Source organism: Balaenoptera ricei, chromosome 1, assembly GCF_028023285.1.
Source record: "Balaenoptera ricei isolate mBalRic1 chromosome 1, mBalRic1.hap2, whole genome shotgun sequence".
NCBI classification, from domain to species: Eukaryota; Metazoa; Chordata; class Mammalia; order Artiodactyla; family Balaenopteridae; genus Balaenoptera; species Balaenoptera ricei.
In genome coordinates this window covers 103,480,746-103,504,229 of record NC_082639.1, presented here as the reverse complement: position 1 = coordinate 103,504,229, position 23,484 = coordinate 103,480,746, and the positions used below count along the sequence as shown (strand labels likewise).

Below are 23,484 nucleotides of genomic sequence, written 5' to 3'. Positions count from 1 at the left end.
CAATCCGAGAGCGCAAAGGAGGCCGTCCCCGTGGCACATCAGCGCGGCTTTTTAAGTGGTACTCTGGCCTCTCTGGTCGCCACAGCCGTAGAGAGGGGGACAGTCGCCGTGAAATGGTGACGCTGGCTATACTATGCCGCTCACTCGCAGCTTTACTCTTTTTCTCCTCCGAGGCCCAAGCCCTCAGGCCGCCCCGCCTCAGGCCCTTAGTTTGATCCCGCCCCTCCCCGGAGAGGACAGGCAAAGATGTGGAATTTCCAAAGCTTATTGGATGCAGATGGTGTCACTCTGGAGGGTGGCGGGGCCCGCAGCGGCGAGGGCCGCCCCTCTCGGACCGTGATTGGGCTCGCCTGAGTAGCCCCGGGCTGGGATTGGTGCGAGGAGGGGCCAGGGCCGTCGGGCACCTTGGACCTAAGGGTGGGTAGGCGGTGGCAACCGAGGAGCCGGCGGGGTCTCGCAGGTCCCTCGTCCGCCGCGTGCCTTCTGCGGAGGGCCCAGTGAAGGGAAGGAGTGGGAGGCGCCCCCTACCTCATCACGCGGGGGCGGGGGTGGCACTTGTCGTGTGTCGGCCGCGGGATCAGTGGGGCGGGCGGTGGGAGGGGGCTGGTAGTGGAGGGTGATGGAGGTGCAGGGGTTCTGGAGTCGACAGCAGGACTAGCTGGAGACCTAAATCTGGAAGCGCTTCCGGGGAGGAGGACTTGGGGGAGACAGAGGAGGGCGTGGGCGTGTCTGGTATGGGATGCCTTGCAAAGGAGGGGGCCTTGCTGAGATCTGTGGGTGGTTCCTTTGAGGAATCCTTTTCTTCCTTTTTGCCCTTTGATTTGCCAAAGGGAGAGTCCCCATGGTCTCAGTTCAAGTTTTGGAAACTTTCTCTTTGGGTGGGCCTAATCACATACTACTTCATTATAGAACTGCCCAGGGCCTTTTCTGATACTGAGCACAAACGTAGGGAATATGGCGGAAAAGAGGAAGCCGCTGCTGGGCTTCGTGGGCAAACTTCCCAGTGGGACCACACCTGGAAACTCAGGCAAGACTCGCTGCCCTTTGTGCATGGGGCTTTTCAAAGCCCCCAGGCTCTTGCCTTGTTTGCACACAGTTTGCACCACCTGTCTGGAGCAGCTGGAACCCTTCTCAGTAGTGGACATCCGAGGGGGAGACTCTGACACAAGCTCTGAGGGGTCAGTAACCCAAGAACTCAAGCCACGCACTCTGCAGCCGCAGATTGGCATCCTCTGTCCGGTATGTGATGCTCAGGTGGACCTGCCCATGGGTGGAGTGAAGGCTTTAACCATAGACCACCTGGCCATGAATGATGTGATGCTGGAGAGTCTGCGTGGGGAAGGCCAGGGCCTGGTGTGTGACCTTTGCAGCGACAGGGAAGTGGAAAAGAGGTGTCAGACCTGCAAAGCCAATCTCTGCCACTTCTGCTGCCAGGCTCATAGGTAAAGATGGGATACCCCACCTGGTGTGGCTTAAGAACGGAGTACAAAGAGGTGTCAAGACAGAGAAATAACCTTGGTGAGCAAATGGAAAGGAAAGCTTGAATTCCATGGAAGGTCAGAGAGCAATATACAATGTGATTACAGATATTCCAGAACAGTAGTTAACTCCTGCAGCCTTTATATAATACCCATGATAATTATAGCATCAAAGGTTTGCAGAGTCCTTTTCAGTTTACAAAGCACTTTTACACTTTCCTTGGATCATCAATCATTTGTATAGTGAATAATTGTATTGGGTGCTAGAGAAAGTGAATGAGTATAATAACAAAGCCCGTGCCCTCGATCTCATTTGATCCTTGCAACTCATAGAAAAGCAGGCAATGTTTTCATCCCTATTTATTATTTGAGGAAACTGAAGCTCAGCAATATGTGATTTGCCAGGGTCCCATAGCTGGTAAGTAGTGTATAACGGAACTGAATTTAAAATCCAGATCTTCTGACTGCCTTCTATGCTCTTGCTACTAATCTCTGCTGCCTTCCCAGTATAAGGTGCTGATTGGTGGGGCCCAACCTCAGCCTTTGCCTTGTACCCTAGTGTTACTCTGGAACTTGGTGACATGGGCTGGTAGGTAATGGGGTGCAGATTATGTCTTTTAGGGTGTTTGTTGAACAGTTTGTCACATAAATCACTTTGCCCCTTTCAGACCCCCTTCCCCCATTCCAGAACATCACAGTGTAAGATGACCAAGGTTTTAGGATTAGCCTACGGTAGTTTTAAGTTCTGCCTTCCATGTGTTTTCTGGCCTTACCAACAGAATAAGTTAGTAGTCTTCGGTCTTTCTATTTTTAACTTGTAATTAGGACTACTTTGCTGCCAGCTAAACAGCTGACCCTATTTTGTCTACAGCCACTCTTCTGGTGCCGGAATAGGCATGTAAGCTTGATGTTGCTATAATGCTAACGGGGAAAATCTGAACAGTTACCATGGTTTCCTAGGGATTTCCCTGAATCTCTAGAGGGCTACAGAAAAGGGGAATTAAAAGAGAGGTTTGATTTTACTGACCACTGATTTTGCTCTCTCTAATAATGTTGATGACGCTTGTTGAGGAAAATTCTAGCTTGCTGCTTTGGGTGACGTAGGCACTAGTCAAAGGAAATGCTTTACCAGAGTGTTAGGTGGAAGCTGAGGGAGACTGTCGTGGCCAGCTAGCTGCTTTTTAATTGCCTGAGGTTTATTGCTGTGCCATCTGGCACAGGTCTGGTCTCTTGCTGCTGGGTCTCCACTGTGCTCTCCCCTCTAGCTTGCTGCAGGAGTAGGCTGTGGCTCTTGCCTAAACTTGACAAATTAATTCTTTGGGGAAAGTTCCAGGATGTAGCCTTAGCATTGCAACCTCTGGCAAAGTCAGGTGCCGAGCCAGAGAGCCCCAGCCTACTGTCATTTAATCCTATACAGCAGCCCTTTCAGGTAGGTATTATCCCCACGATACAGAAGAGGAACTGGAATCCGAGAGGGTCATGCGGTTAGTAAGAGGTTAGAATGAGGAACCGAACCCAGATTTGTTGGACTTCAGAGCCCGTGCTCTTAAAACTGCCGGACTGTTTCCCAAGTAGAGTTGTCCCCTCACTACCCGTTCCCGACTCTGTTTGCCCCCAGGCGGCAGAAGAAGACGACTTACCATACCATGGTGGACCTGAAAGACCTGAAAGGCTACAGCCAGATGGGGAAACCCATTCCATGTCCTGCCCACCCCGCGGAGGAGCTGAGACGGTTCTGCGAGCTCTGCGACCAGCCCGTGTGCCGGGACTGCGTGGTGGGGGAGCACCGGGAGCACCCCTGCGAGCTCACGAGCAGCGCTGTCCACAAGCACGGGGACTCCGTGCGGGAGCTCCTCAAAGGCACCCAGCCCCACGTGGAGGCCCTGGAGAAGGCCCTGGCACAGATCGAAGGGACCAACGGCGCCCTGCAGGAACGGGTGGAGGCCGTGGCCACCGACATCCGCACCTTCTCCGAGGGCTACATCAGGGCCATCAAGGAGCATCGGGACAAGCTGCTGAAGCAGCTGGAAGACATCCGGATCCAGAAGGAAAACTCCCTGCAGCTGCAGAAGGCACAGCTGCAGCAGCTGCTGGCAGACATGCGGACCGGAGTGGAGTTCACCGAGCGCTTGCTGACCAGTGGCTCCGACCTGGAGATCCTCATCACCAAAGGGGTGGTCGTGGAACGGCTCACGAAGTTGAACACAGTGGAATATAGTGCCCGTCCTGGAGTGAACGAGAAGATCACCTTCTCTCCTAAGGAAAAAGCAGGCCTGTGCCGTGGCTATGAAGTTTATGGGGCCATCAGTACCAAAGAGGTCGATCCAGCCAAATGTGTCCTTCAAGGGGAAGGTAGGAAGGCATTTCCCACTGGCACTGAGAGGACAGTGGACAGGACATGGTGTTAAAGACATGTGGCTTTTTCAGCCATGGCCTTCATTTAGCTAGGGAGAGAGACATATGGATCCAATGGATGGTGACCCCTCCCTTGTCCTTTTCTTTCTGATTTGTTCTGGTCAGGGTACAGTTAAGATCCCTACAGGGGTGAAGCTTGACCCTTTTCCAGTAGAGAAAAGTAGTAACTACCAAGGAACTCAAGGATCATGCTGTTTCTCAGATGACAGGACAGAGGCAGTGCCCATAGGAGATAACAGCATAGACCTCAGGGCAGGGCAGAATCCTGCCTGTTCAGAGAGGATGGCTTGGACCAAGTTCTGAAGAGAGTTTCTGAGGAGTGAGGATGACAGGATTATGGTTTGCTTTCTTCTATGCCCTTTTTGGTTCATGTAAGCCACATGTTGGCATTTGAAAGAATATGGTAGGCATTTCAGTCAGTAGAAGGGAAAAACAATTTCTTTTGACCACATTGTTCTCTTCCTAAAGGAAGCACATTGATCAAACATATATTTCACAGATCAGTCCTCACAGGAAGACACTCTTCTAGAGTCATCCTAACTGGCACAGGAATTCTTACCTGTTCGGAGGTCACAGATCCCTTTGAGAATGATCTCTCCCCAAGAAACACCCATTAATTTGGGCATACAATTTCAGGAGATTCTTAGACCCTTCATAAGGCCTCATAGTAGTTCACGAACCCCAGGTTAAGAAGCCTGTTTCATCTGACTTCTGGACCAGAGGCTGTAGCTATTGAATATGCCCCCAACACCATGGCACAGCTACCACGCTGTGGAGGACTTCACAGCATGAAGAGTCCCAGGTGGTCACCCTGTACCCCCTGCCTCTTCCAGCAGGATCTGCAGCTCAGGGTAGTTTGGGGTTACCAGCCTCTCTCACAGTGTCCAGAGGTTGTTTTCTCTGAATACATACATCAAGCCTGAGCGTTTTCAAACCTTCCTTAAGGCTGAAATTAAGGTCCAGGATCCTATATGATCCAAGAGCAGCTGCTGGCTGAGACAGAAGCAGGCTCACCGGGAGCAACTCCCAAGAGGTATGCCGGGAGAGAAAAGAAAGGGAGGAAACTGGAAACACAACTTTTTGTTCTAAAGAGAAAAAGCAAGATGGTGTCTGATCTGGGGATACAGTCACCGAAGTTGGCCTTTGAGGTGAGGATGGAGTGTTTATCTTCCGCAGATCTCCACAGAGCCCGCGAGAAACAGACAGCCTCTTTCACCGTCATTTGTAAGGACGCAGCAGGAGAGAGCATGGGCAGGGGAGGAGAGAACATTCAAGTCGCAGTAGTCCCTAAAGATAAGAAAGACAGGTTTGTATTATACACTCAGGCATCACAGGTAACGAGCGGTGATGCGACTGGAAACCCGAGGTCCTTTGCAGTAGTGGGGCTGTAACGGCAGTAGTTCCAGCCTACCTCCCCATGATGCCATTGAAAAGTGCAATAGGACCAAGTGGACCAGATGTGTTTCCTTGTGTGGGTTTTAGGCCTGTATTCAGTTCTCTCCCAAAGGTCTGATCTGCCCCTCAGACTGTCTTCATCCCAAGCTTCGAATAGACTGAAAAATATTCTGTGTTAGACTGAATGGCGCCCTTCTCAAAATTCAGCCTCACTTTGCTACTAAATTGTGCTGGGAGCAAAGTTATACATCTCTGGAATTAGAGGAGGGAGGAGGGAGGACGAAGAGCAGGAGGGTACAACAGAAGCTGACGGGAGAGAACACAGTGACGCTTTCAAGGAATTCACCAGAACATCCGATTAAATCAGCATTTATGTTGCTTACCTTCTGTTGTAAAATTAATTTCCGAGACAAGTAGAAGATACATCCTGCTTGGGGGACATTTAAAATTAATAGTGGATTTATGGTGTAGAGCAGGGGTCCCCAGCCCCGTTAGGAACCGGACCGCACAGCAGGAGGTGAGCGGCAGGCAAGCGAGCGAAGCTTCATCTGCCGCTCCCCATCACTCCCCATCGCTCGCATTAACCGCCTGAACCCTTCCCCTCGCCACCGCATCCGTGGAAAAATTGTCTTCCACGAAACTAGTCCCTGGTGCCAAAAAGGTTGGGGACCGCTGGTGTAGAGTTTACATCCTAAAATAGTGGGTAACTGAAGCAGGCTTGTGAGAATGAGTGGTATCTTTGAACTCTCCCCTCCATCCAGTCCAGTCAAAACGATGGTCCACGATAACAAGGATGGGACATACTACGTTTCCTATACCCCCAAGGAACCTGGCATCTACACTGTGTTCGTCTGTGTCAAGGAACAACACGTGCAGGTGAGTGAGACCTTACCTGTGCTTCCCTGACCTCCTTTCACCCTGGCCTCCCTGGGTTTTGTCATCTTAGGACGTGGAGACATTTCTCACAGGATCAGCTGTATAGAGGGCTTGAACAGGATTCTCTTCTTTCTTACTTCGCCTCACTTTAGAAATGGCCCAGATTTTGCAGCTCTTTTTCTTACGAGAGGATGCTGGTGACCATAAGAACTCTCTATCCCTACTTTACCTCCTGGAAGTTGTGCTTGTATTTTATCATTCTCCCAGTTAGTTTGTTGGAATTCTTAATTTGGGAAAGATGCCTTGATCACAGAGGGGCCAATCTACCAGCGGACAAGCATACACACATTCGAGCAGTATAATCTAGCTCAGGATTTTCCAGCTTTTTCAGACTATGACCAGACATGGACTTACTGGAACACCATTGGGAAAGTTATACCCTCTCTTCTTGACTGACCAGTCATCTGTCTGCCTAACCATCTGCCCAGATAATTCTCTACTCTGTTTATATGTATATGTTTGTGTGTTACCTCCACAGATACATGTAACGCTTTCTGGTTTAGAGATTATGAATTTTTAAAAATTGGGTAATACTCAACATGTCCAGCAGAATCTCTGCTGACATTCGAGCTGTCAGAGGTTTCCCCCAACCAGAAATCAACACTGACAGGGACAATAAAGCACCATAGAGCATCATGATGTGTTAGGCTTGTGGTCTGTGCCCTAGGAAGACTCATATTCAATAGCCACTTGCTGCTTGCCTAATTACAGGATGTCAGACGGGTTAGGTGTTTTTTTTTTAATTTTAAAAATTTATTTATTATTTATTTATAAATTTATTTATTTTATTTATTTTGGCTGCATTGGGTCCTTGTTGCTGCGCACGGTCTTTCTCTAGTTGTGGCGAGTGGGGGCTACTCCTCATTGTGGTACGCGGGCCTCTCATCGCAGTGGCTTCTCCCATTGCAGAGCGCGGGCTCTAGGCACGTGGGCTTTGGTAGCCATGGCACGCAGGCTCAGTAGTTGTGGCGCAGACTCAGTAGTTGCGGCACACGGGCCCAGCCGCTCCGCGGCATGTGGGATCCTCCCGGACCAGGGCTCGAACCCGTGTCCCCCGCATTGGCAGGCGGACTCCCAACCACTGCGCCACCAGGGAAGCCCGGGTTAGGTGTTTTTACAAACATTATTTCACTTTTCCTCCAAATCACTGAGGCATAAGCATCATCATCCAACTGGACCGAGAAAACAAACTTGCCACAGTACACAGTACCTGTGTGGCAAAATCATAATTTGAACCCATAGCTTTGAACTCCAGGTTGTTTTTAAAATAGACTGTAAACTCTTTAAAGACAGAGAGATTTAACATTTGAAAGGCTTCTAAGGTGCCAGCCTCTCTGCTTTGTGCTTTTGCAGAATGTGTGGTTCTCATGCAGGGATAGGCACATAGCAACACTTATTAAATATTTACTGTTTAACATAGGGTCGAAATTAGAGAATGGAAGTTATCCTTGAAGGAAAAGAGGCAGGAGGGTTTCTAATCTGAGAATTATTAACCACAGGCTCTTAACCTTCCTCCCTTCCATCTATCTTCACCAACCCAGAGTGAGGGGATGGGTAAACAGTTGTGTCCAGGATGGAGGCATGGAAGGAGAGGAGCTGGCTCAGTATGTGAGGGGAGAGGGGGTGTGGCTGAGAAATTGGAGAAAGGACCACAGATGTCCTCACCTTGTGGTTGTGTGCTCTATAGTTACCCAAGCTTGCTCAGGAATGGAGGAGATAGAGACCAAGGTCAGAGACGTGAAAGCACAGTTGGGTTTCCTAGTGTGTCAGGTGGTCTGCATGCTGGGAGAGCAGCACGGATTCCTTGACTCCCTGCTCACTGCATTTGTATCTGGCCCCGTGCAGCTCAGCGCCCAGCTGGTTGCTGTCCCCCAGTCGCTGTCTCCCTCCTGCTGTCCTCGTCCCTCCGGGGACAGGCCCTGCGGCTTACACTCTGTTTAGTACGTGTGACGCTCAGCACACCCCTGTTGACTCACAAGGTGCTGTTCTTTGCTCTTGGTCTGAACACTGAAGGGCTCACCATTCACTGTGACCGTGAGGAAACGGCACCGCTCACACCCAGGCGTGTTTCACTGCTGCACGTTCTGCTCCAGCGGAGGCCAGAAGACTGCTCGCTGCGCGTGTGGAGGCACCATGCCGGGTAAGGGGAACCAGTTGCTCCTGAAAGCCCTCGCTCTCCCTCTGCTGCTGTCTCCCGGCGGCGGGATCAACTACCACAGCGACCAGCTTCGGGGTGTTCAGACTTAGGCTTTGTTTCCAGGAAGGTAGTCTGTGCATATAAATATATCACAGTTCTAAAAGTTTCATTTAAAGCTTCTTCGTTCTGGAAACTGAAATAGCAAGCTGCAAAGTTCTGAGTTTTTTAGTTTTGATACACTTCATCAATCCTAGGAGCCCTGTGCTTCTCCTAGAATGCTCGATTTCAGCCTGTACCCTTTCCGACAGCCTGAGCAGTATCAAAGATGTAAACCCGCTCCGTTCCTTTTAAAACCTTACAGAAATTCCAAACAAGGCAGGGATGGGAGAACAGATGAATAAATTAACTGAACCAGCTCTGGCTCTTTTCTTGGGGGAAGGGAGGGTGGGCAAGAGGGTCAGCTCAGGCAAGAGATCTAATTATTTTCAGTATTCTGTGGTGTCCTTACTCTAATGGTGGGCCTTAAGATAGGCTCTTGTAAACTTTCATATAAACACTTCAGGATCTATCTTGTTTATTTCCACCACTCACCACTCTGCCCTTCCCTTTTATCTAGATTATGTTATAGTTAAAATCCAAACCAGTTCTTCTCCTTGAGTTAGCAGAGTGTTAAAATAACACTCTTCTTAGAACTTCCGCTAACCTGAATTGATTTGCTGTCATCAGTCTTGAGAGTTCTTCTGACTACAGAGGCGTCGAATAGCTTGTTCCTCTCGCTGGGTTTTTATTAGACGTTTTCACGTCCATGAGTCTGAATGTCGCCAGGAGCATTAATTTCCGTGGTAACCGCTGGACTTTCCTCTAATGGTGATTCTCCCCTCTCCTCTTTGAACCATGCAGGTGGGTACCTAGGCTGTGGCCACGGACACAAAGGCCACCCAGGGCGCCCCCACTGGTCGTGCTGTGGGAAGTTTACCGAAAAGTCGGAATGCACGTGGGCAGGTGGGCAGAGCGCAGCACGGAGTCTACTGAGGACGGTGGCCCTCTGACGGCTTCCTGGGTCTGTGGTCACAGCTGCGGCCAGCACGGCTTCAGATCACCAGAGGACCCCTGACCTTAATGCTGAAGAAACTGATAGAATTAAAAACAAAGTGCCTTATGTTATACCCTCGTGTCCAAGTCCCTTTTTGTGAGTTACTCACTGATTGTACGTGCAGGTGGTCGAGCACCAGAGACCACACTACGTTTCTCTTCTTCTTGGCCAAAGGTCTTTGGGGGGAGGGGAGGCAGTCAGCTGTCTGGTTAAAGTTAATACCAGATGGTGCCCCTCATTAGTGTCCTTTTAAAACATATATACTGTAGTCCAGTAGGTATATACTGTAGTCCAGTAGGAGAGCGACTGTACAAAATGGCTAAAATAGATTTTAGAATCATACAGTGTGTATCTTAGTTCATCTTCAAAAGCAGACAGATCTTTGAAACTAGCGGTTGTTAATCAAAGCTGGCTTTATAGGAGGAGTATAATGTATGCACTACTGTTTTAAAACAGTGTCAGTGTGTGCATGTTTTTGTATGACTGAGCCCATTCATTTTAAGTCTAATAAACTCGTTAGAAATAATGTACTCATGTAGGCTAGCAATATAGTATGTAGATGTGATCTCAGTTGTAAACAGAAAAATCTAATTGAATAAACTCTGTATCACCCCCTCAAAAAAAAAAAAAATGTCCTTTCTGTACCAAGGAGGCTCCCTTCTGTTTTGTACAGACATAGAGGTACCCATGCCAATGGAATTTAGCACTCACGGGGGTAATTTAGTTCCTCACTTTTTGATGTGTAACTTTCTTATTTCTCCCTGAGCTACATGTTATTTAGGTATGTCCCTCAGAGAATAAAAACCTCCTTTCCTCATATCCACTTGTTGCTAGCACACTTTAAATGGATTATAACGTGATATTGCTGTTTAAGGTGGAGGTCCGCCACTTCCCCTCTACACCACGTTCATCTCATAACCCCAGATCCTAGAAGATTACTGTTTGGTCAGGGGTAGACACATAGTCAGTAAATAAAGGGAAATGCTGTTGAAATAGGACCTCATAAATTCCTTGCAGATGTACTCATGCCAGGTGATCCAGATACCTTCATCCTCCTCACATCTCTCACCCTCTTTGTCTTTTAAAGAACCGTCTTCAGTTTTGTCTGTATACCTAGGAAGTTAACTAGAAGCTTTGACTCCTAGAGCATGCCTGCTTAACTGAAGAGGATTCTTGGGAGAGGAGGTACACAGCACTGGTGCCCCAGCCCTGCCGTGGTCTTCACTGTACATAGTTTGTGTGTTCTTCTGGGACACTTGATTTCTTATATAGCAAAAACTCAGCATGTATTAAATATAATTATTGAAATCTGCAATGTAAGATCCATTAAGAAGTGACTCCTTGGAATGGTGAATTGAGTCAGGCAAAGGCAGTGAAATAATTAGACAAAACACACTGTCAGGTCATCCTGGAAAAATTTCCTCCTTAAGGCTGATAGACGTGAGCTACATTGTAGCTGTAAATACGAAGATATTTACTATATTTTCTCCCTTTTCTGGAAAGATTCCCTTCAGCCTTCTCTCTGACCAAAATCTGATATTCCCAGAACTCCCTGATGGCCCTGTAACCCTCTGAAATTATTATTTGCTCCTCCTCACTCCTTATAATCACTGGGCCCAGAGGTCAGGTAGGAGTCCTTTAGCTCAGCACTGCTGCTTTGAGATCAGTGGTTATCAACTGATGTTGTGAATTTGTCCCCCAAGGATGTTCAGTAAAGTCTCAGACATTTTTCCTTGCCACAGCTGGGGGCAGGGTGCCACTAGCATCTCTTGGGTAGAAGTCAGAAATGCTGCTTATGCCCAGTTCGGGCCAGCTTCCCACAATGAAGAATTATTCCATCCAAAGTGTTAATAGCGCTGCTGTCGAGAAATCCCGTTCTAGATCATTATTCCTCCTCCTTTAAAAATGGCCAGCCTTGAAGCTCAGGCTTTTATGCAAGCTGTTACCCCTACGTGGTTCAGCCCTCCACAGAGCCCCGAGTCATTCCCCCCTTTTCCTTGAAGATTTTAGCACCAAACTTGCTGCTACTCCAGTACTACTCCTCATCAGTCTTAGAATAATTCAATATCCACGAAGACATCTTAACTCCATGACTCTAATGTTCTTGTTTCCCTCACCCAGCAGTCAGTCATACCCTAGACCTTGATTCCAGCTGCTCCCTCTGCATAATCTCAATTTCAAGCATCCTGCAACCAAGACCTCCCATCTTTCCAGATCACCCACCTGACTCTACTAATTCTTCTGCCTCCCTAGAATCCCCAGTGCAGTGACCACCTTCCCACTGTTCCCTTCCCCCGCCTCGTGTCCTTTCCTTCATCCTCTCTCAGTTTGGACTCTACAGAGCATCATCACGCCCTTGCATGTAGTCTCCCTCTGTCCTCTTTGCCTGGCAAAACCCCAGATTAGATCCAGATCTCCATCTAACCCAACTGAATGATCCTGGAGAAAATCACGAACGTATGATGACTAGTCTCCCTTTAAATCTATGACCAGTGATCTTGATGGGCTCTTAGCATTGCCCAGTAGTAGTCTGACATCTCTCTAGTCCATTTATTCTCCACTCTCCTAGACAATTATATTTCCTACTTTCTTCTCAAATTGCAATTTGTACTCCACTTCCCCTCTCCACTTATGATCTTGCTTCCTATTTCACCAAGAAAACGAAAGAATTCAGAAGAGAATTTCCTGAACTTCCCACCATGTCTACAAATCTACCTATATGCCTATCAAAAGCAAACTTTTATATGAGCTCTCATTCCATCTCTACAACCCAGGAACGTTGCTCCAGTAATTTCCCCCTCTACTGGATGGCTAATTTCAGAAAATAAACATGCTACAATATTCCCTATCTTAAAAAACAAATTTCCCTTGATTTTTGTATGAGACTTCTAGGGCTGCCATATAGAATACCACAGACTGGGTGGTTTAAACAACAGAAATTTCTTTTCTCACAGTTCTGGAGGCTGGAAGTCCAAGGCGCCAGTGGGGTTGGTTTCTCCTGAGGGCTCTCCCTGGCTTGCAGATGGCCACCTTCTCCTGTGTCATCACGTGGCCTTTTTTCTGCACATGCATCCCTGATGTCTCTTCTTATTAAGACACCAGTCCTATTGAATTAGGGTTCACCCATATGATCTCATTTAACCTTAATTATCTCCTTAAAGGCCCTGTCTCCAAATACAGTCACACTGGGGGCTAGGACTTCAATCTATGAATTTGCGGGGAACACAGATCAGTCCACAACAGTTTTTTCATCCCCCTCTGACAGCTGCTCCATTTTTCTGCTTCCTTTTAAAAAGACCTCAAAAAAAAATTGTTTGCTATCTCTACTTCCCCTCCTTGAATTCTCTCTTGGATCTAATCCAGTCTTTAATCCTCACCACTCCCCTGAAACAGCTCTTGTAAAGGTCACCTGTAATATCCATGTTATGGAATCCAATGGTCAGTTCTTGATCTTTATCCTCTTTGACCTATCAACAGCATTTAACACAGCTGATCACTTTCCCCTCCAAGAAAGATCTTCTTCACTTGGTTTATCTGGCATCACTCTTCTTCTTTATTTATTTATTCATTCATTTATTTATTTTTGGCTGTGTTGGGTCTTCGTTGCTGTGCACGGGCTTTCTCTAGTTGCGGCAAGCGGGGGCTACTCTTTGTTGCAGTGCGTGGGCTTCTCATTGCGGTGGCTTCTCTTGTTGTGGTTGTGGAGCACAGGTTCTAGGTGTGTGGGCTTCAGTAGTTGTGGCACGAGGGCTCAGTAGTTGTGGCTCATGGGCTCTAGAGCACAGGCTCAGTAGTTGTGGTGCACGGGCTTAGTTGCTCCGCGACACGTGGGATCTTCCCAGACCAGGGATTGAACCCGTGTCCCCTGCACTGGCAGGCGGATTCTTATCCACTGCGCCACCAGGGAAGTCCCGCATCACTCTTCTTAATCACTTATCTCATTGACTTCCTTTCTCTAGTTCCTCATCTCTCCAGTCTCTACACATTTAAGAGCTCCAAGGATTAGTTCCTGCATTTTTATCTTCCCCCCACTTCCTAGGTGATTTCATCCTCTCATGAGTTTAAGTGCCTTTTATACACTGATGACTCCTAAATTTATCTCCAGCTCCAAACTCCATATGATTATATCCAAGAGCTTACTTAACATCTCCACTTGGATGTATCATAGGCACCTCATCTTTAAGATGTCCAAAACAGAACTCTCAATTTCCAATTCTCACTGCCCAACTGACCACCAGCACCAAAGTGTTTTTCCTGCAGTCTTCTCCAGCTCTCTGAAAGGAAAGTCCAAATCCACTCCTACAGGGGGTGGAGCCAGTCACCTTGGAAACATCCTTGGCATTACGTCCAATCCACTGGCAAATCCTATCTGCCATCCCTTCAAAATACATCTGCTGAGCACTGCTCTCTGCCTACACTGCTAACCACACTGGTCTGAGATGCCATGATTTCTCACCTGGACTTTTGCAATGGCCTTCTAAGTAGTCTCCCTGCTTTCACTCTCAACTGTCTACAGTCTATTCTCCACCCAACAGTCCTTTTAAAATACATCTGATTGTGTCACTCGTCTTGCTCGACAACCTCCAAAGGCCTCCCATCTTACTCAGAACAGCCTTTACATCAGCATCTAAGACCCTGCAGGACCTGGATCCTCGCTCTTCTCTCTTTCCTACCCATCCCCCCCACCCCCATCACTCTATTCCAGCCAAACTGGCCTGCCTGGGGCCCCTCAAACTCTGTCTTGAAGCCTTTACAGTCACTGCCCCTCCACCTGGAATGCCCTTCTCACGGATACCTACATGATTCACTCTCTCATTTTCCTCAGGTTTCTGCTCCTTTGTCAAACACCATCTTATTGGAGAGGTCCCTAACTACCCTGTATAAAATAGCAACTCCCCAGCCCAAGACTCTGTATCATCCTTACTCCGCTTCATCACCATCTAACATATATATTCTATTTCTTTATTGTCTGTCCTCTTACCCTAGACTGTAAGGTCTATGAAGGCAGGGATTTGACATTTATTGACCACTATACTATCCCCACGGAAGACAGTTCCTGGCACATAGTAGAGGCTTAATCAATATTTTGTTGAATGAATAAAGATCTAATTGGTAGGGCTTCCCTGGTGGCGCAGTGGTTGAGAGTCTGCCTGCTAATGCAGGGGACACGGGTTCGAGCCCTGGTCTGGGAGGATCCCACATGCCGCGGAGCAGCTGGGCCCGTGAGCCACGATTACTGAGCCTGCGCGTCTGGAGCCTGTGCTCCGCAACAAGAGAGGCCGCGATGGTGAGAGGCCCGCGCACCGCGATGAAGAGTGGCCCCCGCTTGCCGCAACGAGAGAAAGCCCTCGCACAGAAACGAAGACCCAACACAGCCATAAATAAATAAAAATAAATAAATTAAAAAAAAAAATCTAATTGGTAGAATTTTTAGTTTGGATCTCCTTGGTACCTGTTTCTACAGGCCAGACTTCCCTTCCCCCAGACTGACATTTTTCCTTCAACCAAATACCACTTGGAAAAAAATCTCAGCCTTCTCTCAAAACTGTTGGATAAATTATATGCACTTTAGGGACCAGCCTTGAATTTTCCAATTACCTCAGACATCTAGGGAAGTGATTGCCATGAAGAAGCCTGTTGTTTTACATCATTTTGCCCCATGTGTCTTTTAATGAATGAGATTTCAGAACTGAGAATAAAAAGCTTATCGTTTATTTCAGTTGGAAAAAGCTTTTGGTAATTGGATAACTGTACTGTAGATGAAGTTCTATTGCAACAGAAAATTTCTATAAGATACCTAGGTTCTGGCAAATGCCCTAGCCTTTAAGCAATATTCATGGTAACAGTTCCACTACAGATATTTAAAGTTTGTGCGGGGGTGGGGTGGGGCGGGGTGGAGTGGGGCTGTTATTTGATCTGTGCTACAGTGGAGTGTAAACCTAGCTGAAAGACTTGGCAGAGCAAGACTGATCTGCAGAGCCCACGATTCCAAGGTGAGGGCAAAAAGAAGTCTCAGGATTTAGGAACTGTCCCCAGCGTAACAAAGTGCTTCAGAAACCACCTCTGAGTTGTGAGCACTGAAGCATCAACAAGGTGCAGCAGCAGGATGTAAGCTATATCTCTTGGTGTTACAGGTAGGAGGAAACGGGCCGCAAATTATAGCCTCCGTCCCCTGGGATGTTGTAACTGGATAAACACCTGGGCCTTCTTGGATAACAAACATACACACATACCTGCCAGCCCACCCATTCTCTAATCTCTAAAATGCGGCAGTCACTCAGCTCTACTCCAGAGGATGTATACCTGTGTGTTAGGTTTTTCTCAATTAAGAGGTGGTTGGGTGAAGTGAATGCTAATTAAAAGCAGAATATAGGAAGAGGCGTTTCACTCTTTGCCTTATTAGCTTCTACGTATTGATTTCAATTCCTTCGACACTTCCTCAGAGAAGTCCTCCTTAACTAGGTCAAATCCCTGTTCTAAGCCCTCCCAGCCACGCGGACACCCCCCCCCCCCGCCCCCGCCACTGTAGCACTCATCACAATGGCCACTTTGCAGCCACACGTGATGATCTGATTAATGCCTGTCGCCCCTTCTAGGCTGGAAGCCTCAGGAGGACAGGGACTGTTTTGGGTTTTGCTTATCCTTATGTTTTCAGCGCCCAGGAGTGCCCTGGCATGTTTAATATATGTTTTTAAATTAATGTATGAATAATTAAGCAGTGAAAGTATTCTTCCCATCCTTCCTTTCATATGTAATCTCTTCCTACACTCCGATTTAGCTAAGCATTCTGGTAAAAAGGACTCGAGCTAGCGAAGACATCGTCTTCCCTGTTCCCCGCTAGGGGTTAGGCCGTTCTTTCATTTCCATCCCCGTCCCCTGGCTACTCACTCAGGTGGTACTTTGTACTATAACTGACGCTGATTTCATTTTTACCTATGAAAACATTTTAATCGAGGTCATATGCCTACAAATTCTAAATTCTTACTGTAATTCTCTTTGTGCTTGAAGGAATGCCTTTTAATTCTTTCTGGCTTTCTCTGGGGCTAGATGCTACATAGCAAATAGCAGTACCATATCCCACTCTGTAAACCCAAATTCTCTCAAGGCATTATGGTAGATATCAAGATTTCAGAACACCAGAGGGGCCACACCGAGCACTGGCATTTCCATGACTATCTGTGCAGGATAATCTGGCTTCACCTTTCAGCCCTGCAGAAAGCTACTTCATTGGGCAAGACAATCAGAGAGAGGAAAGAGCCCAGTATTCATACGTAGCCATTCCAGATCACATACATGACTGCTAGAGGAAGGGGTCATGTCCCACAAAGACATCATTCTACCTATTGTGTTCATAATAACTGGATGGCAACAGGAGTCCTTGGTAAGGCTTTAAAGGGCCCAGGTTCCATCCAGCCATGGCACGCACGATGCCCTTTTTTGATTGACACTGCCAAAAAGAAGTCAAACTATAAACCTTCCATGAAGGCAACTCTGTCACATAAGAAATACCTTGTAAACTGGGTGCTCAGCAATGTTGCACTTTGGTGACAGATGTTCACCATCTGGGTCTTTCAGCTGCACCCATGCTTCTATTTTATTCTCATATTCCAAGACCTGGTCCCACAGCAATAACACTAGCATTTGGATGGCACTTCATGGTTAACAAAGCATTTACTGTTCTTGCCTAAGTCTGCTGAGGTAGGCAGATAGAGGTAAAAAGAAAATCTGACAGTTATGGTGTCACATAAAGGAAGGCTGGTTGACACTGGCAGAACTCACAGGGCAGCACCTCAATTAGATCACTACACTGTGGGATGCTGCCCACTGCTAGAGGGTGCAGGGACCCAGCTTGTCATGCCCTGACCTTAAGCAACGGACTCACAGTAACTAAATGAACGTGAGCCTGAGACGGACACCAGAATGCTACTTATACTAATTCATGAGACATTTCCACCCCAGGGCTAGGACTGAGGGATGCATGTCTGGTATGACAGTGGTTCCAATTTTTGCTGTATCTGCCTCACATCGATAGCATCTCCCTGTTATAGGAACACCTACCCAAGACAAGACTGAGTGGCTTTGCTAGCTTAGAATCAGAATGAGGAACACTAGAGAAACTATTTAAGATACCAGAAGGAATATTAGAGTAGATTACATTGGTCAATGGGCTCTGAATATCTGAAGATTGTAGGTTATAATCCCTGCATCCATCTTCAGACTAAAAGCAAGAATACTTGAACCTCAGAGTTGACACCGCCTCTCTCCTAAACAGTCCCTGGAAAGGACACTGACAGTGTTCACCTAACACGCCTTCTGGCTGACGTGACCCACCTGTCGATCTGGTCGAACGGGGTATGGTGTGTATGTGTGTTGCTAAATTCCCAGTGGAGCAGAGTGAGCTGCATGCTAATCCTCACATCTTACAGATGAAAGAACTGAGGCGCCTGGGGAACCTGCAACTGGCTGAACGCCAGACAGTCAGCAAACGGCAGAGGCAGGGTCTGTACGTTCTTGCTGGCCTGGGAGCCACTGCTTCTCAGGTGACACTCCCTTTGCCCTGGTGTGTTGATCCTACAGCGTAACTCCCGAAGGGTAATCTTACATCCTCCATTTCCCGATTTTATCAGGGACTTCACTATAGCTGCCGAAGTTCTAAAAACAATGCCCACCACAAATGCGGAAACCAAAGTGTAGAGAAGTTAATGATTTTTTCAAGGCTACACCCTCAGCTAAGGTGAACCTGGAAGTAGAGTTAAGTCAGAACTCTTCCTTCCAGGCCACCTGTCTTTGCCTCTGTGGGCCTTTAGACCATGTCCTTAGAGGGCACCTTTGCTTAAACAGGCCCCAGTGCCTCAGCCCATACTGTGACTGGCTTAACACAGGGCTTTGTCACCTAATCCTAACTCAGAGGAGGGCAACAGTTCTATCTAGGAAGAAATACAATTCTTTCTAGCAGAAATTAGCTGAGTAACTGTTTTGGAAATGACTGCCAATGGGAAGAAGGGAATCTGAATAGTTTCCCAAAGTAAGAAATTCTCAAGAGTTTGTATTAGTCAGGATACAAACTGCTATACAAACATCCAAGTCTCATGGTTTTAAAAAAAATTATTTCTTGATCATGTCATAGTCCAATGTAGGCGAGCTAGGGTGAGAAGGGAGGCACATACAGGAGGCTTTGTTCCGATGTCGTTCAGGAACTGAGGCTTACCAGTCTGCCAGAGGGTCTGTGGACAACAGTCGGTTAAGAATCTCTGACCTAGTGGCTTCACAAATCTCTAGGGCCCTGTAGTCGTCCATCAGTTCCTTTGTATTCAGTGGGCCAACAAGAGAAGAAACAGCACAAAGAATCACTTGCAAGGTTTTAGAAAGGCAGATAAGAAATGACTTACATCACTTCTCTCCATAGAACTCAGTAATACGGACCCATGTAACTGCAGTGAAGACTAGGAAATGTAGTCTCTGGTGGCCAGGAGGAAAAGGAAATGGGGGTTAGTGGACACAAAGCATTATCTCTGCTACACTGTCAAACACATGTTTATTGGATTATGCCAATGATAATACAAATACTAAATGACACAGTAATACTACATGAAACAATGATACTAAGTGCTACAAATACTGTAAATTTGTAAAAATACAAATACTAGAAAAATGATACAAAAATTAAATTTTATGACATAAATACTACATATGATAGCAATACAAAATAATATAATAACACTAAATGATATGATACCAAATTCTAAATAATACAATGATACAAATACTAACCATCTACATATTACGTAGAGACCCGCTTCTGCTCAGCCCATAAAGAGATGGTTATATGAGCAGCCTCGTTGACAGGAGATGAAGAGATGGGATGGAGCCTGTGTTAGAAAAGGCAGTAACATTGGGTCGCCACCAGCTGAGAAGAGAAAAGCAACAGAGGGCTTTTTGAGCTTTTACTGAAGCTTAGGTACAACTCTCCCAAGGTTGTTTTCCAAATTCTCTAACTCTAAAGCATTTTCTCTTATCTGAAGTAATTTATTGGTTTCTATGTCACACATTAAATACATTGATTGATTAACATGACTGGTTAACCAAGTGGTTAACATGATAACTGATCCTCACTTTGAGGCGGGCTTGAAGGTGAAACTGAATGGCAACGAGAGCTCAAAGGACCAGGGTTAGGTCATTCTCCCCAGATCCTAATACAAACCAACAATGGCACTATTCTGAGCCCCATAAACAGGAAGTTAGATGCCAAAAAGGACTTTGAGATCGGCCAAGGTGAGCTTGGTGACAACTTCTCCAGATCCTGATAGAATCTGTTTGGCCAAATCTTTCTTTTTCTCTTGGAGCTGCAAGATCTTCTCTTCCACTGTTCCCTCACAAACAAATCTGAAAAATAGACAAGCAAATAATCAAAAACCCAAAGCAGCATATCTGATGACATATTCAAATGTCTATTTATGCTTTAGTTTTTAAATGAGATTTCTTCCTTTATTTTTCCTTAGGTTTGATTAAGAACTCTATGTTTAGGAGACCTAAACAACTTAGACTAAATATATATCCATTTAAAGTGATCTGACCTTGGACTTCCCTGGTGGTGCAGTGGTTAAGAATCCGCCTGCCAATGCAGGGGACATGGGTTCTATCCCTGGTCCAGGAAGATCCCACATGTCGCGGAGCAACTAAGCCCATGCGTCACAACTACCGAGCCTGAGCTCTAGAGCCCATGAGCCACAGCTACTGAAGCCCGCGTGCCACAACTACCGAAGCCCGTGTGCCTAGAGCCCATGCTCCGCAACAAGAGAAGCCACCACAATGAGAAGGCCGCGCCCTGCGACAAAGAGTAGCCCCCGCTTGCCGCAACTAGAGAAAGCCCGCGTGCAGCAACAAAGACCCAACACAGCCTAAATAAATAAATAAATAAATAAAAATTTAAAAAATTTAAAAATAAAGTGATCTGACCTCAGATTGACCTTTTATTTCTTTCTGAAGCTGAGATAATTGAGAAGCGCCAAAATAAGCAAAAGATATCCCAATCCAAAAAGAAGTATAGAGATCCAGCTTTTACACAAAAAGCTCCATCCTGATAAGGTCAGAAGGCCTAAAGCTTATCAAGTTTCTGCTAGGAATATGTGTGCTGGTTTAAGTACAGAGTGTCTTATCTCTTGGCTAATTCACACTGAAAACAGGTTTTACAAACCAAGGAAATACCACTGTTGTCCCTTATTCACTCATTCAACAAGTGCTGATGAAGATTCACTATATGCCATGCACTATGCTAGGTGTAGGAACGGAGATTTGAACATGGTCTTGCAGTCAAAGAGAACACAAAACAAAGACATGAAAATAAACAGCAACAATAATAATATGACCTGGAAAGCGCTATAACAGAAGTATGTCCAGCGTACAAGAGGAGTGAAAAGAAATCTGTCTGGGGTCTTCAGGGAAGGCTCCATTGACAAGTTGACTCTTAGTGTGACTTGTAGGATGAGCAAGGGTTTGCCAGATAGAACAGTGGGGAGGGCATCCCAGGGAATAGGAACATGTGTAAAACCATGGCTGAGTTTTGGAACATGGTCTGCTGCGGGGGTCGTAGAAGTCTGGCCAGGGCAAAAGTCAAAAACTATGTTGTACTACAACAGCCGAAGCTCAAGAGGCTGGCGGGGGCTGGATCACAAGTGACTCTGCCTGTGATGCTAAGAAACTTAGTTTTGAAAGGAGGAAATGGCAGTGGGATGGGAAGAAAGGGATGGTTACAAGAAACACCTAGAAAATAAAATGAATGGACTTGGTTTGTGAAATGTGAGCAAGAAGGGGGAGTCTAGTTATGGCTCCATGAATACATAAACAGTGATACTATTCACAAAGACAAGGAATTCAGAAGAATCAGTAGATATGAGGTACCAGGGAGAAACAATCTCAGCTTGTGACACTGTGAGTCCCTGGAGCATGTAACAGTACTTGCTACATGGGGACTCCTCAACAGGTATTCGTTTTTTGAGTTGAATGAGACAAATGCATGAGTGAATGAATAATGGGTGTGGATGTGGACACTCAGATTCAGATATTTCATGGGGATTTGGATATCTGGGCCTGAAGTTTAGGAAACCTTGGAACAGAGAGTATAGATTTTGGACTTACTGGAGTAGACGGGATTATTAAGAGAGGTGCATACAAAGTGAGCTGAGAAGAGAGCTAAAGACAGAACAACTGACATAATCGCTGTACTTGGCGAATTTTGGAATTCATTGGTGTCCCTTAGCAAGAGTAGCTTTAATGGAGCGATGGGGGTGAAAGCCAGTTTGTATAGGTTGGGGAATGAATGGGAAGTAAGTAAGTAAAGATAGACAAGGATTTCTAATTATTCAGAAAACGTAGCCATGAAAAGGAAGAAGAAAAAGAGGTCCATAACTAGACTGTATTGTACCATTAAGGCAGGTTCTGTTGTTGTTTTTAAAGAGAAGAGGGTCTCAAGGACAGGGGCACTCTACAAAATAACTGGCCTGTGCACTTCAAAAATGTCACTGTCATAAAACACAAAGAAAGATTGAGGTGTTGTTCCAGATTAAAGGGGACAAAAGAGTCATGACAATCAAATGCTACACAGGACCTAGAATTTTCTTTGGCTGGGAAGGACATCACTGGGACAAGTGGCAAAACTGAATAAGGTCCATAGATCAGATATGAGTATTGTATCATTGTTAACATCCTGGTTTTGATAACTTTATTATAGTTATGTAAGAGAATGTCATTTTTAGGAAATGCATATTTTAATATTTAGAGGTAAAGGAGCATCATGTCTGCAACTTACTGCCAAATGGTCCAGAAAAAAACTTACACACACACACACACACACACAAGTGTCACAGTGCACAGGAATTTTTTGGTATTATTCTTGCAATCAAGAACTTTGGGGTATTCTTGTAAGAATTCTTACATTCTTCTCTATACGTCTGGAATTATGTCAAAATAAAAGTTAAAAGAAAAAGAGAGAGAGAGAAAGAGAGGAAGAGAGGGAGGGAGGAGGGTCCTTTCATGGGCAGCCTTGACTGAGTTAAGGCTCAGCATTGTTCATAAGCTTTTCTTCTTCTGCAGGACCAACTCCAAGGTTATCCACAAATTGCTTGTGTTCCCTTCCTGACTGTGAGTACCAACAAGGATGTGCCCCACAAGCACCATTAGTACAGTGATCATCAAATACTTTACACATTCTATTAAAACATTACCCAAGAAAAATTTTCATGAAAGCAGACCTTTGTCCTGGAGACTTTTACTTACTTACCTGTGTATGACAACATCTTTCTGCTGCCCTACTCGGTAAATTCGGTCACAAGCTTGATCTTCAAGTGACGGATTCCTGTTAGAAGACAAGTAAAGCTCAAAGGTACTGACACCCTAGACCAGGGGTGGGCAAATCCCATGGGCCAAACGCAGCCCACAGTCTGTTTCTGTATGGCTCTTGTGTTTAAAATTGTTGTTACATTTTTAAAGGTTTGTTAAAAAAAAAAAAACCTACAACAAAGAATATGCAACAGAGACCTATGTAGCTGGCAAAGCCTAAAATATTTACTATCTGGCCTAAAATACTTATAGAAAAAATGTGTAGATCTCTGTTCTAGTCTATGTGGGACTCAGAAAGCCCCAGGTGTCTTCTTGCCGTCTCATGAGAAACTGGGGTCAGATTGCTAATAGGAACTCTTAGCACCACCATCAGTTGGAAACTCTTAAGTAACAGAGGTTAAACCAATGCTCAAATCCTGTCACTAACTAGTTGAGTGACTTTGGGCAAGTCATCTAACCACAACCCTCCAGGCTTCAGATGGCTACTTGGAAACAGGAGGGCTGGCAAATGATCTCTAATGCCTTTTTCAACGTTAATATTCTATGATTCAACTAAGGAGACTTAATTTGTTTCATTCTTTCTAGATTCTCATTATCAATTCTAAACTAGTTTCTCATCTTACCTCTTTAAAATCTTGGATAACATTGCTCCAACTCAGAAACCAGCATGATCCCCATTCTGCTTCCTCACTCAC

The 23,484-nt window shown here is 46.0% G+C and overlaps 2 protein-coding genes across 10 annotated transcripts in view; one reads left to right on the top strand and one right to left on the bottom strand.

The window, feature by feature from the left end:
• Positions 1-688: 688 nt before the first annotated feature.
• On the top strand, positions 689-9,527 carry TRIM45 (tripartite motif containing 45). The gene is made up of 6 exons (XM_059928812.1): positions 689-1,442; positions 3,097-3,830; positions 5,070-5,199; positions 6,050-6,164; positions 8,238-8,364; positions 9,262-9,527. Exons 1-6 carry the CDS (start codon positions 955-957, stop codon positions 9,408-9,410), a joined length of 1,743 nt encoding a protein of 580 aa, XP_059784795.1. The 5' UTR covers positions 689-954; the 3' UTR covers positions 9,411-9,527.
• Positions 4,307-23,484, bottom strand: part of TTF2 (transcription termination factor 2) — a 58,983-nt gene continuing 39,805 nt past the window's right edge. For 3 of the 9 annotated variants that reach the window (XR_009504305.1, XR_009504312.1, XR_009504313.1), the window contains 5 exons: positions 22,731-22,805; positions 19,226-19,837; positions 18,844-18,913; positions 9,065-9,492; positions 7,027-8,493 (listed from right to left, as the gene is read on the bottom strand). Coding sequence is in view for 2 of the 9 variants with exons in the window: in XM_059928768.1 (XP_059784751.1) it covers positions 19,693-19,837; positions 22,731-22,805 (220 nt within the window). In the remaining 7 variants the exon portion in view is untranslated. Of the gene's footprint in view, positions 5,181-7,026; positions 8,494-9,064; positions 9,493-9,538; positions 9,774-18,575; positions 18,758-18,843; positions 18,914-19,068; positions 19,838-22,730; positions 22,806-23,484 lie in introns of those variants that run through there. The other 6 variants (XR_009504310.1, XR_009504307.1, XR_009504308.1 and 3 more) reach the window with 6 other exon arrangements.